At 47.1% G+C, this 15,828-nt stretch overlaps 2 protein-coding genes across 4 annotated transcripts in view; both read right to left on the reverse strand.

The window, feature by feature from the left end:
* The window catches only part of krtcap3 (keratinocyte associated protein 3), a gene marked incomplete at both ends in the record, with an annotated part of 6,844 nt that extends 4,797 nt beyond the window's left edge, over positions 1 to 2,047 (reverse strand). The window contains 2 exons of the mRNA XM_080527570.1: positions 56 to 240; positions 2,035 to 2,047. Of these exons, the coding sequence (XP_080383696.1) occupies positions 56 to 240; positions 2,035 to 2,047 (198 nt within the window). The remainder of the gene's footprint in view (positions 1 to 55; positions 241 to 2,034) is intronic.
* Positions 2,048 to 3,552: 1,505 nt separating this feature from the next.
* The window catches only part of LOC308152144 (nuclear receptor-binding protein-like), a 41,996-nt gene continuing 29,720 nt past the window's right edge, over positions 3,553 to 15,828 (reverse strand). For 2 of the 3 annotated variants that reach the window (XM_080525058.1, XM_080525057.1), the window contains exons 13-18: positions 15,628 to 15,678; positions 14,755 to 14,890; positions 11,367 to 11,420; positions 11,093 to 11,156; positions 6,088 to 6,143; positions 3,553 to 5,189 (exon numbers count right to left, since the gene is read on the reverse strand). In XM_080525058.1, coding sequence (XP_080381184.1) covers positions 5,091 to 5,189; positions 6,088 to 6,143; positions 11,093 to 11,156; positions 11,367 to 11,420; positions 14,755 to 14,890; positions 15,628 to 15,678 — 460 coding nt within the window. In that variant the 3' untranslated portion in view covers positions 3,553 to 5,090. Of the gene's footprint in view, positions 5,190 to 6,087; positions 6,144 to 10,544; positions 10,611 to 11,092; positions 11,157 to 11,366; positions 11,421 to 14,754; positions 14,891 to 15,627; positions 15,679 to 15,828 lie in introns of those variants that run through there. The other variant, XM_080525059.1, reaches the window with a different exon arrangement.

Below are 15,828 nucleotides of genomic sequence, written 5' to 3' on the forward strand. Positions count from 1 at the left end.
AATAAAAAGTTATTATTATTATTATTATTATTATTATTATTATTATTATTATTACCAGTAGTCCGGAGGTGACAGAGATGATGTTGGCAGCAGTGAACTCGGTGGTGACCTGGTTGTTGGGTTTGGAGATGTGGCGGAGGACGCTGCCGTGGACGATGGCTCCCAGGATGAAGTTGAAGTGACCGACGAGGATGAGGGTGATGCCCTTCTTCATCAGCCTCCCAGGCCCGCGCTCCTTATCTGACACAGACCCAACACATGGTAAACGGACTGACTACAGCACCTTATTCCAAAGCGCTTTACAACAGCCTCTCATTCACACATTCACACACCAATGGCGGCAAGCTACCATGCAAGGCGCCGGCCCGCTCACTGAGAGCAATTTGGGGTTCAGTGTCTTGCCCAAGGACACTTTGACACGTGGCCAGCCGGGGCTCGAACTGCCGATCTGCCGACCTTGTGATCATTAGACGGCGGCTCTACCTACTGCGCCAAATAACACCCCCTGAAACCCCCAAATAACACACCCTGAAACCCCAAATAACACACCCTGAACCCCCCAAATAACACACCCTGGACCCCCCAAATAACACACCCTGAAACGCCCAAATAACACACATGAGACCCCCAAATAACACACCCTGGACCCCCCAAATAACACACCCTGAACCCCCAAATAACACACCCTGAAACCCCCAAATAACACACCCTGAACCCCCCAAATGACACACCCTGAAACCCCCAAATAACACACCCTGAGACCCCCAAATAACACACCCTGAAACCCCCAAATAACACACCCTGGACCCCCCAAATAACACACCCTGAGACCCCCAAATAACACACACCTGAACCCCCAAATAACACACCCTGAAACCCCCAAATAACACACCCTGAACCCCCCAAATGACACACCTGAAACCCCCAAATAACACACCCTGGACCCCCCAAATAACACACCTGAGACCCCCAAATGACACACCCTGAAACCCCCAAATAACACACCCTGGACCCCCCAAATAACACACCATGAGAGAGACCCCCAAATAACACACTCTGAGACCCCCAAATGACACACCCTGAAACCCCAAATAACACACCCTGAGACCCCCAAATAACACACCCTGAGACCCCCAAATAACACACCCTGAGACCCCAAATAACACACCCTGAGAGAGACCCCCAAAAAACACACCCTGAGACCCCCAAATAACACACCCTGAGACCCCAAATAACACACCCTGAGAGAGACCCCCAAATAACACACCCTGAGACCCCCAAATAACACACCCTGAGACCCCCAAATTACACACCCTGGACCCCCCAAATAACACACCCTGAAACCCCCAAATGACACACCCTGAACCCCCCAAATAACACACCCTGGACCCCCCAAATAACACACCCTGAGACCCCCAAATAACACACCCTGAACTCCCCAAATGACACACCCTGAACCCCCCAAATAACACACCCTGAGACCCCCAAATAACACACCCTGAGACCCCCCAAATAACACACTCTGAACCCCCCCAAATGACACACCCTGAACCCCCCAAATAACACACCCTGAACTCCCCAAATAACACACCCTGAACTCCCCAAATAACACACCCTGAGACCCCCAAATGACACACCCTGAAACCCCCAAATGACACACCCTGAACCCCCCAAATAACACCCCCTGAACCCTGAACCCCGTGTAACACACCTTGACCCCTGCATAACACCATCTCTGTGACAGGCAGCACTTTCACTTATGTGCTGGCAGCAACGTGTTGATTCTCTGCCTGTAACTTATCCTAACTTAACATCGGGCCGCGTTCGTAAAGTCGCTCTGGGAGCGCCGGAGCGTCCACGTGACTGCCTCTCGTCCAATCAAACGACTCGGTTTTATGACGACGTCGAAGCCAGTGTGCGCTCTGGCGAATTTACGAACGCGAAAACCCAGAAGGTGAGAAATCACCTGTACGGTGGAGGTAACAGGTAAATACACAGACTACACGTCACGGTAGGGTAGGGTAGGGTACTCACCGAAGCCACACATGTCACTGTCGTTGAGACAAATACAATACGAGGTCGTGTTTTCTTTCTTTCGGTTCTCATGGAAGACTTCTTCTACTCTCTCTCTCCCCCTTCCTGGTCTGTGACGTCAGAGGGCTCACCTGGCCAGCGGAAGTTGGGCGTGATGGGAGGGAGGGGCCAACATCACTACACACAAGTCACTCATATATCATAATATAATATATAATGTTACCGTTAAGTTACTGTTCCCCTTGAATCTCCCTCCTTACTTTCATCAAAAGAAGAAGAGATCTGGTGAGGCTGCATTCTCATTTTATGCTCCAGATTGTGTCTCACTGCCAGTTTACATTAGGGATGCAACCTCAGCACATGTTCAAGACTAAAAACCCATCTTTTTAATATCGCCTTTCAATGACTAAATAAGTCAATGATGATTATATAATGATTGGAGCACTTTTGCAGGAAAAGTGCTATACAAATAAAAGTTATTGTTATTATTAATATTATTATTATTATCATCCTCCAAACAATGTTTATCGTGAGTGAGTGGATGAAGGTAATAAATAGACTGGTGAAAACAGGAATGTAACAGTAATATAGCCTCCCCTTCGTTCAGCTACATGATCGAGCCTGCAGGGCTGCATTACATTACATTATATTTTTAGCATTTAGCAGACGCCTTATTTCAAAGAGACTTACAATCAATACATTTGACTAAGTAAGTGAATCATCAATCCACCAGTCACAGCAGGAAGAGTACTCTAGCTCAGGCCAGGGGCCACTGGCAGTCGTAATGTTATATTAGACACTGGAAAAAGAGTACAAGGGGGTAGTAAGTAGTGTGAGCTACATATCAGTCAGTGATTACCTCGAGAAAAACGAGAGGGGGGGGGGGGCGCGCATTGTGAAAGAGTGCAGATGGGGCTGGGAGGGAGGGGGGGGGTATTGATTAAACATGGGTTTGATTTAATCAATGAGTTCCTTATAAACTATCCCCCTCAATCTATACATCCTACATCCCTCTATGTTCCTTATGTGTGGGGACGAGTTTGACAGGTTGTCGATAGTAAGTTCCTTCTAAGTAAACGTGCTGCATTCATGACCTGTCAGAAGCAGGAAGCTCTGGACTAACACAATCAACCACCTGGGAGACTTTGTACTCAGATGATAACCAGAGTTTCCCCATTTGGAGTATCAGAGTCAGCCAATAGGGAACTGTAGTTCTACAACAGAACTAGCATATCAGCCCAATAGAGCTCTCAGGTCTTCTGCTAGCATATCAGCCCAATAGAGATCTCAGGTCTTCTGCTAGCATATCAGCCCAATAGAGCTCTCAGGTCTTCTGCTAGCATATCAGCCCAATAGAGCTCTCAGGTCTTCTGCTAGCATATCAGCCCAACAGAGCTCTCAGGTAAAGGAAAAGCGCTATACAAATGAAAAGTTACTAGTACTAGTACATCCAGCAAACTAGATGTAATGATTATAAAGAGGAGATGACAGATCTGTTGGTTGTGCATAACAGCTTTATTAAAAAAATACAGAATACCAAAAAGTCTTAAGGTAGATATACAAAGTATAAAGAAAAAAGCACATCGTGAAAATTACAGTAACAGTGAAACAATCTGAGAGTTGAAGCAGTTTGTCAAACTGGACAAGTACACATCGACCAGGGGGGTGTAACATCAACGTCGCTAAAGGAAAACCCAGGCTTATTTTTGATAAATAGATCAAAATTAGATCCAGAATTACATTTATTAGCATAAGCCTCGTGAGGTTTATCAGAATAAACTTGGATTCTTCCTTTAGAGACATTGATGCAATACCCCCCAGCATTTCTGATCGACCCAGGTTGAGGTAACAATGCTTCTGCAGATCTTTCTAGCGAAACATGTCAGCCTTGAAAAAAATCAAAAACAAAAAAATAGAAGCAGCTGGCAGGTAAATGTGAAAGCCAGGTGAGTGCACCTGCAGCCTGCGTACCTGACCTACCTGTGTCCCTGAACCACACCTGATTAAACAGCTGGTAACCGCAGAGACAGACAGACTGGCAGGCAGACAGACAGGCTACAGACAGGCTACTCACCTGGGGAGTCTTCCATCAACGTCGCTAAAGGGAAACCCAGGCTTATTTGAAGTAACTCTCGCGAGACCTGTCATAATAAGGCTGGATTTTTCCTTTAGCGATGTTGATGCAATACCCCCCTGTACACAGGCTGCCAACCCCCACAACAACAACGACAACAACAATAACAACAGCTCCAGCTATTGGATGTGCTGTAAATCATTCGTTTCATACACAGACACTTCTTCAATACTTCCGACGTGACTGACTGACTGACAGGTCGACTACGTCCCGCCCCTCCTCACATTCGATTGGCTCAGACTCTCTGTGGTCATTTTTTTTTTTTTTTTTCATCAGTTAAGACCACAGTAAACCGTTTCAATGTAATATGACACATACATATTACACTGACACTATTACACCCCCCTCCTCCTCCTCTCCCTCCCTCCGACACACCACAGGAGGAGGAGAAGAGAGGGTGAGCTCGCCCCCCCCAGTACTCTGAAGGAGGAGGGAGGACATACGTGCACACACACAACAGGATCACCTGACCTGACCTGACCTGACCGAAAAACAGGAGACACGTTTTGTTTAAGGCGAGAGAAAGCGTGTGCGTGACCAGCTTCTTCAGAGGCGAATGGCTAAAGACCGGAGGAGCAACAGGGAGGCGAGGATAATAATAATAATAATACGTTTTCTAAAACCAGAATGAAACAAACAAAAAAAAACTATATGTAATACTGACATGTATCAAAAACAACAACAAAACAAAAAACAACAAAATGGTGGAAGCTTTTTTTTTCCTTTCCAAAAGCACGGTAGCTACTCTGTAACAGAGAGAGGGGGGTGGGACAGAGGGGGGGGGCTGACGTCATTGGTCCCCTTAAGGCTTCGTTGCTCCTTCAGAGAAGCAGAGACATATGCATATGAAGGGGGGTTATGAGGAGACAGTAACAGGGTTGAAGGGGGGTTATGAGGACACTGTAACAGGGTTGAAGGGGGGTTATGAGGACACTGTAACAGGGTTGAGGGCTGAACCGTTGCGGCTGAAGAACTTGGTGAAGGCCTCTTCCAGGACTGAGGCCAGACGGATCTGGTCCACCTGCAGGGAGGGGGGGGGGACACAGGGAGGGAGGGGGACACACAAGGAGGGGGGGGAGGGACACAAGGAGGGAGGGGGACACACACAGGGAGGGGGACACACAGGGAGGGAGGGGGACACACAGGGAGGGGGACACACAGGGAGGGGGACACACACAGGGAGGGGGACACACAGGGAGGGGGGGGAGGGACACAAGGAGGGAGGGGGACACACACAGGGAGGGGGACACACAGGGAGGGAGGGGGACACACAGGGAGGGGGACACACAGGGAGGGGGACACACAGGGAGGGAGGGGGACACACAGGGAGGGAGGGGGACACACAGAGAGGGTCAGAGGTCAAACACAGCACATATGTTCAAGATGGATTGACACTTGTGTAAAATGTGCGTGGGGGAGGGGGGACTTAACAGATGAAAGAAGAGATAGGTAGATGGTATTGTGTGTGTGTGTGTGTGTGTGTGTGTGTGTGTGTGTGTGTGTGTGTGTGGACAGCCAGGAGAGATAAGGACGGGAGGATCTATAAACAGCTGCCTTATCTGTAGAGTGGAGAGCTTCAAGTGCTAGCACTGCACTGTGTGTGTGTGTGTGTGTGTGTGTGTGTGTGTGTGTGTGTGTGTGTGTGTGTGTGTGTGTGTGTGTAGGGGTCAGACAGCTGTAGTGGGTGCAGTGTGTGTTCCCTCTCTGCTGGGCGAATACAGTCATCCACTCACACTCCTCTCATCTGCCACCTACACACACACACACACACACACACACACACACACACACACACACTCCCTCTTTTATACTCCCACAGACTCACACTCGTTCACTCTCTTACATGAACATACATATGCACGCTCGTACATTAACACACACACACACACACACACAAACACACACACACACACACACACCTCGCTGATGAAGCCCAGTTGGACCAGCTCCACAGCCAGCTCCTGTACATTCTCATCTGGAACAGACAAACACACACAGATAGCAGCCAGGTTAGTTAGACTGCACACACACCATGACATAACACACACACACACACACACACACACACACACCATGACATCACACACACACACCATGACATAACACACACACACACACAATCATCATGACATAAAGTACACACACACACACCATGACATCACACACACACACACACACACACCATGACATAACACACACACACACACACAGCATCATGACATAGCAACACACACACACACACACATCATCATCATGACATAGCAACACACACACACACACACACACCATCATGACAAACATAGCAACACACACACACACACACACACACATACACACACTATCATCATCATGACATAGCAACACACACTCACACACACACACACACACACACACACACACACACACACACACACACCAGGGTTTCCGTTAACCGGTAATTCCCGGACTTTGTCCGGTACAATTTGTCGAAGTCCGACAAATTGAAAACTCGTCGGACAAAATGTCCGGTGAAAATAATTCCCTCTAAGCACAATTTGAATACAATTCGCTAAAGTTCACATTTTGTATTCAAATTGGCTTTGGGCCACCATTCTCAGCTGAGCACCAAACACACACACGCAACACTGCCCGAGAGAGAAGGACCCGCCCCCTCCAGCCAGCCTATAGGCTAACCAAAGGGGGCGGGTCCTTCTCTCTCGGGCAGTGCCGCGCGTGCACGAGTGTGTGTGTGTCCGGTGCCCAGCTGAAAATGGTGGCCCGAAGCGGAAAGCCTTAACTTTATCGCACAATAACAAGGATAACAAACGAAACGGACAACATTTACACTAAGATGGAGACAAACTTCAGCGATATGATCTAACAGCCGGTTTTCAGGACGACATACAGACCCGTATGAGCTTACAGGGCTATCCCCTAAGTATGATTTGACAGGCAGCTAAACGAAATGCCTTCCCAACCAGCGAGACCTGGGGGGTGTTCTATCAACGTCGCCAAAGGAAAACCTAGGCCTACTTCGCCAAGTCCCGCGAGACTCTTAAAAAGAGCCAGGCATATCTTGATAGATCTCGCGAGACTTGTCAAAACAAGCCCAGACTTTCCTCCAGCGACGTCGATGGAACACCCCCCTGGTTATAGAAATGACGTTGTTTTATTGATAAAAATAAAAAAAAGGGTAAAACTGGAAAGAGAAAATAGAAAACTCACATTAATCCCAAACAATTTAACAAACTTCAGTTAACGTAATGTGGGGTCCGTTCATTGATCGATGCTGTCTGTTCAGTTCCCAGTGAGGCACCCGTTCAGCGCTGGACCCGTTCAGCGCTGGATTTGACGCATGGCATAGCGCGCATGCGTCAAATCATGTTATATTATTATATAGCTCGCATCTAATCGTATCGGATGAGAAATAGACATTAAATGGCATATATAGGCCGCTACACAACAGTAATCACCGCGACAAACAGCTATATTAGATTTGAAGAAAAAAAAAATATGATTTTGGGAAAAAAAAAAAATTTTATATTTTAATATGATGACCGGAATATATCACGTTTGTCCGGTAAATCGAATTCTTCCCGGACACGATGTCCGACGGCAAATTTTTCTAACGGAAACCCTGACACACACACACACACACACACACACACACACACACACACCAGTGGAGGCTCCTCCATAGAGGTGGAGGAGGCCTGGCCTCCCCAATAATTTGAGAGAAGAGAGAGAGATTTAAAAAAGCAATAATTATATTTATTTTATTTATTTAACAAAAAACATATATACAGTATATTTGTAATATTAATATTATTTCCGTTTTGTTCATAAATCTGAATTTTTCCAATATTGCAATTGTAAAGCACCTACAGGCCAGAATCCCTATCCGTTTGTATTGAGGGAGGCCAGGCCTCCCCCAGGAAAGTGGTTTCTCATAGAAGTCAATGTAATGCCATTTTTTTCATGGCAATATGTGATGGCCAAATCACTGAAAATGGGTGGGCAAGGGAGGCCTGGCCTCACCATGCATTGAGTCCAGGGCTGAAAGATTGACATTTTGTTCGTCCAATCACATAAAGCCATTTTGAGAATTCGCCAGTCACTTCAGTCAAAGAAACACTCGCCATAGTGGCTACCTTTGCAGGACACGTCTAGAACACCCATGGCTATTATCCCTGAAAATAATAGCTAATTTTTTGATTTTGTTTTATTACAAGTCAATTTAATATTCTTCCATATCAAATTACTGCATTTTTTAACATTCTTTGTTACTCTGATTGTAGCTTACACTCCAAATAGTATGCCTTTGGCCAGCACAAAGACAGATAAGAAGAACAGGGAACATTCCATCGCGTTCCAAGCGAGCAAGCGGAAAAAAATTGGCCTCCTCAATTCTGGAAGTCACCAGCCTCCACTGATACACACACACACACACACACACACAATCATCATGACATAACGTACACACACATCATTATGACATAAGACACACACACACATCATCATCATGACATAGCAACACACACACACACACACACACACACACACACACACACACACACACAGCATCAACAACAACACTTTACATTACATTACAACATTACAGTATTTCATCATTAAGACATTGGTCTGTTCCAGCTTTAAGACCTAAATCACCACATCTGCAAGTCTTGGTCAAAAGCTGCTCAAATAAAGTCATTTAGGCTTGAAACAAGCACTAGAGATGCAATGCCGCTTCTCAATAATAGGGCAAAAGTACTGAAAGCTAGCATATTACTAACCCTTACTTTAATTAATTGATTCAGCTTATTTAAGCAGCAGTATATTAATACGCTTATTTAAACCTCAACAAAGATAGAAATCAGCAGGAGAAGATTTATTCATTCTAATAAACCGAATAAAACATTTAACAGACGCTTTTATCCAAAGAGACTTACAATTAGATATGACAGGGACAGTCTCCCTGGAGTAACTGAGGGTTAGACAGTCTCCCTGGAGAAACTGAGGGTTAGACAGTCTCCCTGGAGTAACTGAGGGTTAGACAGTCTTCCTGGAGTAACTGAGGGTTAGACAGTCTCCCTGGAGTAACTGAGGGTTAGACAGTCTCCCTGGAGTAACTGGATTAGACAGTCTCCCTGGAGTAACTGAGGGTTAGACAGTCTCCCTGGAGTAACTGAGGGTTAGACAGTCTCCCTGGAGTAACTGGATTAGACAGTCTCCCTGGAGTAACTGAGGGTTAGACAGTCTCCCTGGAGTAACTGAGGGTTAGACAGTCTCCCTGGAGTAACTGAGGGTTAGACAGTCTCCCTGGAGTAACTGAGGGTTAGACAGTCTCCCTGGAGTAACTGAGGGTTAGACAGTCTCCCTGGAGTAACTGAGGGTTAGACAGTCTCCCTGGAGTAACTGAGGGTTAGACAGTCTCCCTGGAGTAACTGAGGGTTAGACAGTCTCCCTGGAGTAACTGAGGGTTAGACAGTCTCCCTGGAGTAACTGAGGGTTAGACAGTCTGTCTCTAATCACACATCCTATGTAACATACCTCAAGACCTGTTGCCCTGGTTCAACTGTACACACCATAGTGAGAATACTCAACATTTCGTCATCTGAGTACAATGACAATAAAGTTGAATCTAATGTCTCTATCTAACTTACAGAGGGCAGAGTCGTGAATGATTAGTGTGTGTGTGTGTGTGTGTGTGTGTGTGTGTATATACAGTATGTGTGTGTGTAACACCAGTAGAGGGTGTGTGTGTGTGTATATATGTGTGTGTGTAACACCAGGAGAGGGTGTGTGTGTGGGTGTGTGTGTGTTCAACATTTTATTGGGAACGCAAATAAAGATACTAAAATGTGAGTGTGTGTGTGTGTGTGTGTGTGTATGTGTGTGTGTGTGTGTGTGTACTCTGGTACTCCAGACCCGGGGGGGCAGCTGTCAGCAGCCTGGCATTCTGGCCACGCCTGTAACACGAGACCCGCCTGTCACACACATGTGTGTGTGTGTGTGTGTGTGTGGGGGGGGGGGGCTGGGTCATGCTGCCCTCCTAGTCTGACCATGTGTTCAACACACACCTCTCCTCTTCTCTGTCTTCCTCCTTCTGAAACGGCCTCACACACACACACACACACACACACACACACACACACACACACACACACACACACACACACACACTCACACTCAGACTAGAGGCCTGTATCACCACGACGGAACAGTCCTGCCATTCCCAGACAACTCAACACACACACACACACACACACACACACACACACACACACACACACACGTCTCCACACACACACACACACACACACACACACACACACACACACACACACACACACACACACACAGCTCCTTATCACAGGTGCCGGGAGGCTAAGATAGCTCAGCTGCACAGCCATGTGTCCCAACAACAGCAGGATCACATCCATCCATCATCCAACTCCTCCTACGGAATGATTCATAACAGTAGAACAGCCATGAGGGGTCAAATATTTGTTATATCTTTGCACTCGATCAAATTTCAGGACCCTCCTTTCATGACTAGTCCTAGATATGTGCGCTCTACCACCCAGTATCCTTCCACTTTCTAAACCACATCAGGATAAGCTAGTATGAAGCTATTTAGCAGTTTTTCTGTGTAGGAGGCAGGCGAATTTACAAGACGGCCAACTAGTGGTCGTTGTGTGTAAGTAGCAGCTTCCCATTGTAAAGACTATGGTCATTTGACCCCCGAGGCGGCTCTTATAGTAGGTAACATAGACACGGCTGTTCTAGTGTTAACACTGCACATTATTTGTGGCGATACAGTTTGGACAGCAACGCCTGTGGTTGTATTAAGACACCAACATGGCGTTAGGTTGTCACGGATACGCAGGTCGTCACGGATACGGTGGTCGTCATGGATACGAGGGGGGGGGGAGCACTTACTGGGTAGTAAATCACAGCTTAGATGGCGGTTGAGTTTGTCCTCCAACTTCAACAGTAAGGTCAGCTGAGGGAGGGGAGGGGAGGAGATGGAGGGGGGAGGGAGAGGGGAGGGGAGGGAGAGGAGATGGAGGGAGAGGGGATGGAGAACAGGTCAGTATGAACAGAGGCTGGCCATGCAGGAACATCACTTCGTCAGTGATGCTGTATGAGATGTACCTGACAACATAATAATAACCATTTAAAAAAATAGGGAGGGAGGGGGAAGACGACTCACGTGGTGTTTCGCTCCATCGTCTACCGGCTCGATATTACACTGCATCTGGATCACCTGCAGGGGGAGGGAGGGAAATGTTCAGACTTTTCTTTTGAAACACGGAACTATGTTTCAACGTAGTTGAGAATCACAACACAAATTCGCTAGTCGAGCCCAAATACTGCAACAATGCAATGGATTGGGTGAGTAATCCCCACTGCTACCTAGTTAACTAGAACACTACTTTACATTGTTAGCAGGCTCACAAAACAAGCGGTGTTAGTTGACTAGTGATGTGTGTATCATTGATTTTCAACAACGTGGAAATGCATTCACATTTTTAGAAAGAAAAGTCTGATCATTACATCGGATGCTGACATGCGTACCAAATGATCAGACTGTGTCACCTGTTGTATATGGGTGTATGTTGCATGTTGTATGTTTACCTTGTGTGTCTTTGCATGAATGTAGTATGTTGTGTGTTTACCCTGCGTGTATGTAGTATAAAACGACTAGGGTTGTCATATTGCACATAGTGTTATTGCACATTCAGTTTGCAGGCTTGAAATGTACACATTTGTGCCTCAGCACTACACCTGATTTTTTCAATCCAGCAGCTGCCATCAATCCGTCCAGACTGTCCAGGGCCCAGAACCTAGGTCTTTGCTGTGTTCAGGGCCTGGATGGCCCTGGGGTAGAAGCTGAGCTTCAGTCTGTTTGTCCTTGCGGCCATGGTCCTGTACCGCCTTTTCGAGGGCAGCCGGGCAAAGTGTTCGTACCCAGGGTGGGTTGGGTCTCTGGAGATCTTGGAGGCCTTCCTGAGGCAGCGTGTGTTGTACAGCTCTTCCAGAGAGGGGAGGGGGGCGCCGGTGATCTTCTGGGCTGTTCTCACGACTCTCTGTAGCGCATTTCTCTCTGCGGTTGTGCAGCTGGAGAACCAGTTGCAGATGCAGTAGGTGAGGATGCTCTCCACTGCGCCGCGGTAGAAGGCCACCATTATCTCCTGCTTGATGTGTTCCTTCCTGAGGACTCTCAGGAAGTAGAGCCGCTGTTGTGCCTTCTTGATGGTGGCTGCTGTGTTGTTCTTCCAGGACAGGTCATCCTGTATGTGCACCCCCAGGAATCGGAGGGTTGAGACTCTCTCCACGCTCTCTCCGTCGATGAGCAGGGGCTGGACCTCAGATTCTTTCCTCCTGAAGTCCACGATGATTTCCTGGGTCTTTGACTGGTTCAGCAGCAGGTTGTTAACCTTGCACAGCTTGCTCAGCTGCTCTACCTCATCCCTGTACGCCGCCTCGCCCCCGCCCCCCCCCCCCGAGATGCAGCCCACCACGGTGGTGTCGTCTGAAAACTTTACGATGGAGTTGCTGGGGTGGACGGGGGTGAAGTCGTAGGTGTAGAGGTTGTAGAGGATGGGGCTTAGCACGCAGCCCTGGGGGGACCCAGTGCTGAGTCTGAGGGCTGTGGAGGTGTGGCATGGATGCGGCGTGGCATGGATGCTATCAGCCTGTGGCACTGCTGAGGTGTTATGGAAGACCAGGATGCGATAGCCAATAGCGGCCTTCAGCTCTTCTGCATTGTTCGGCCTCATGTCTCTCATCTTTCTCTTGGCAATGCCCCAAAGGTTCTCTATGGGGTTCAGGTCAGGCGAGTTTGCTGGCCAATCAAGCACAGGAATCCCATGGTCATTTAACCAGGTTTTGGTACTTTTGGCAGTGTGGGCAGGTGCCAAGTCCTGCTGGAAAATGAAGTCAGCATCTCCATAAAGCTTGTCTGCTGAAGGAAGCATGAAGTGCTCTAAAATGTCCTGGTAGACAGCTGCAATGACTGTGGACTTAATAAAGCACAGTGGACCAACACCAGCACATGACATGGCTCCCCAAATCAATACAGACTGTGGAAACTTCACACTGGACTTCAAGTGTCTTGGGTTGTGTGCCTCTCCATTCTTCCTCCAGACTCTGGGACCTTGGTTTCCAAATGAGAGGCAAAATTTGAGAAATGAGGCAAAATCATTAAGAGAACTTTGGACCACTGAGCAACAGACCAGTTCTTTTTTTCTTTAGCCCAGGTCAGACGCTTCTGACGTTGTTTGTTGTTCAGGAGCGGCTTTACAAGAGGAATGCTACATTTGAAGCCCATGTCCAGGATCCGTCTGTGTGTGGTGGCTCTTGATGCACTAACTCCAGCCTCAGTCCACTCCTTGTGAAGCTCCCCCACACATTTGAATGGCCTTTTCCTGACAATCCTCTCCAGGCTGCGGAGAGGATTGTCGTTTGTGCACCTTTTTCTTCCACACTTTTTCCTTCCACTTAACTTTCTATTAATGTGCTTTGATACAGCACTTTGCGAACATCCAACTTCTTTCGCAATTACCTTTTGAGGCTTTCCCTCCTTGTGGAGGGTGTCGATGATGGTTTTCTGCACAACTGTCAGGTCAGCAGCCTTCCCCATGATTGTGAATTCTACTGAACCAGACTGAGAGACCATTTAAAGGCTCAGGAACCCTTTGCAGGTGTTTTGGATTAATTGGCTGATTAGAGTGTGACACTTGAGCCTACAATATTGAACCTTTTCACAATATCCACATTTTCTGAGATATTTAATTTGGGGTTTTCATAAGCTGTAAGCCATAATCATCCAAATTATAACAAATAAAGGCTTGAAATATTTCACTGTGCATGTACTGAGTCTATATAATATTTAAGTTTAACCCTTTAAGATGAATTACTGAAATAAATGAACTTTTGCACGATATTCAAGTTTTTTGAGTTGCACCTGTATGTAGTATGTTGTATGTTACATGTTGTATGTAGTATGTAGTGTGTTTATCCTGCATGTATGTAGTATGTTACATGTTGTATGTAGTATGTAGTGTGTTTACCCTGCATGCATGTAGTATGTTACATGTTGTATGTAGTATGTTGTATGTAGTGTGTCTACCCTGCGTGTATGTAGTATGTTGTATGTAGTGTGTTTACCCTGCATGTACAGTATGTAGTATGTTACATGTGTATGTAGTATGTTACATGTTGTATGTAGTATGTTGTATGTTACATGTTGTATATTACATGTTGTATGTAGTATGTTACATGTTGTATGTAGTATGTTACATGTTGTATGTTAAATGATGTATGTAGTGTGTTGTATGTAGTATGTTACATGTTGTATGTTACATGTTGTATGTAGTATGTTACATGTTCTATATTACATGTTGTATGTAGTATGTTGTGTGTAGTATGTTGTATGTTTACCCTGTGTGTATGTTGTATGTAGTATGTTTACCCTGCATGTATGTTGTATGTATGTAGTATGTTGTATGTTTACTCTGCGTGTATGTTGTATGTAGTATTTTACCCTGCATGTGTGTTGTATGTAGTATGTTGTATGTTGTATGTAGTATGTTTACCCTGCGTGTCTCCAGCTCGGCAGGCTCGGGGGTGGGGCTCTTGATGGAGGGGGTCACGATGGGGTCGGTGGTGGTCTCCTGCTGGGGCTGCTGGTGGCAGGGCAGGCCGAACGCTGTCAGGGGGTAGATACCATTCCTGGAGGGGGGGGGCACAAGGTTAGAGGGTAGATACCATTCCTGGGGGGGGGGGGCACAGGGGGACAGGGTAAGAGGGTAGATACCATTCCTGAGAGGGGGGGCACAGGGTTAGAGGGTAGATACCATTCCTGAGGGGGGGAGCGGGGGGCACCGGGGGACAGGGTTAGAGGGTAGATACCATTCCTGAGAGGGGGGGGGCACAGGGTTAGAGGGTAGATACCATTCCTGAGAGGGGGGGGGGGGGGGCAGGGTTAGGGGGTAGATACCATTCCTGAGAGAGAGAGAGGGGGGGCACAGGGTTTAGAGGGTAGATACCATTCCTGAGGGGGGGAGCGGGGGGCACAGGGTTAGAGGGTAGATACCATTCCTGAGGGGGGGAGCGGGGGGCACCGGGGGACAGGGTTAGAGGGTAGATACCATTCCTGAGAGGGGGGGGGGGGCAGGGTTAGGGGGTAGATACCATTCCTGAGAGAGAGAGAGGGGGGGCATTGTTTCATAATGACACAGGAACTGTAGAAGTATTCCTTCCCTTAACACATTGGGATTTTCCTACGATGATTCAAAAGTACAAGATAACTTTATTGGGACACTGACAGTGTGGGACGATGTGGACCAAGCAGAATAGCACGTAAAGCTAACCGCTGCCACCTGGTGGTTGGTAGGGTGCATTACAGGAGACTGCTGCCACCCGGTGGTTGATAGGGTGCATTACAGGAGACAGCTGTAATTTCTTACCTCACGTCTTCCAGAAACTTGTCCAGCTCCAGTGCAGGGAACTGTGAAAGTCTGGGAAGAGACACACACACACACACACACACACAAACACACAAAAAGAGACAGAAATATAGATTTGGAATGGTTTGAAAACAACTCACTTATATACGTACACACACACACACACACACACTGCATAGTCAGTCACCAGCATGAGTCACA

This window comes from Nansenia antarctica (genome assembly GCF_963989245.1).
Source record: "Nansenia antarctica genome assembly, chromosome: 3".
Taxonomy (NCBI): Eukaryota; Metazoa; Chordata; class Actinopteri; order Argentiniformes; family Microstomatidae; genus Nansenia; species Nansenia antarctica.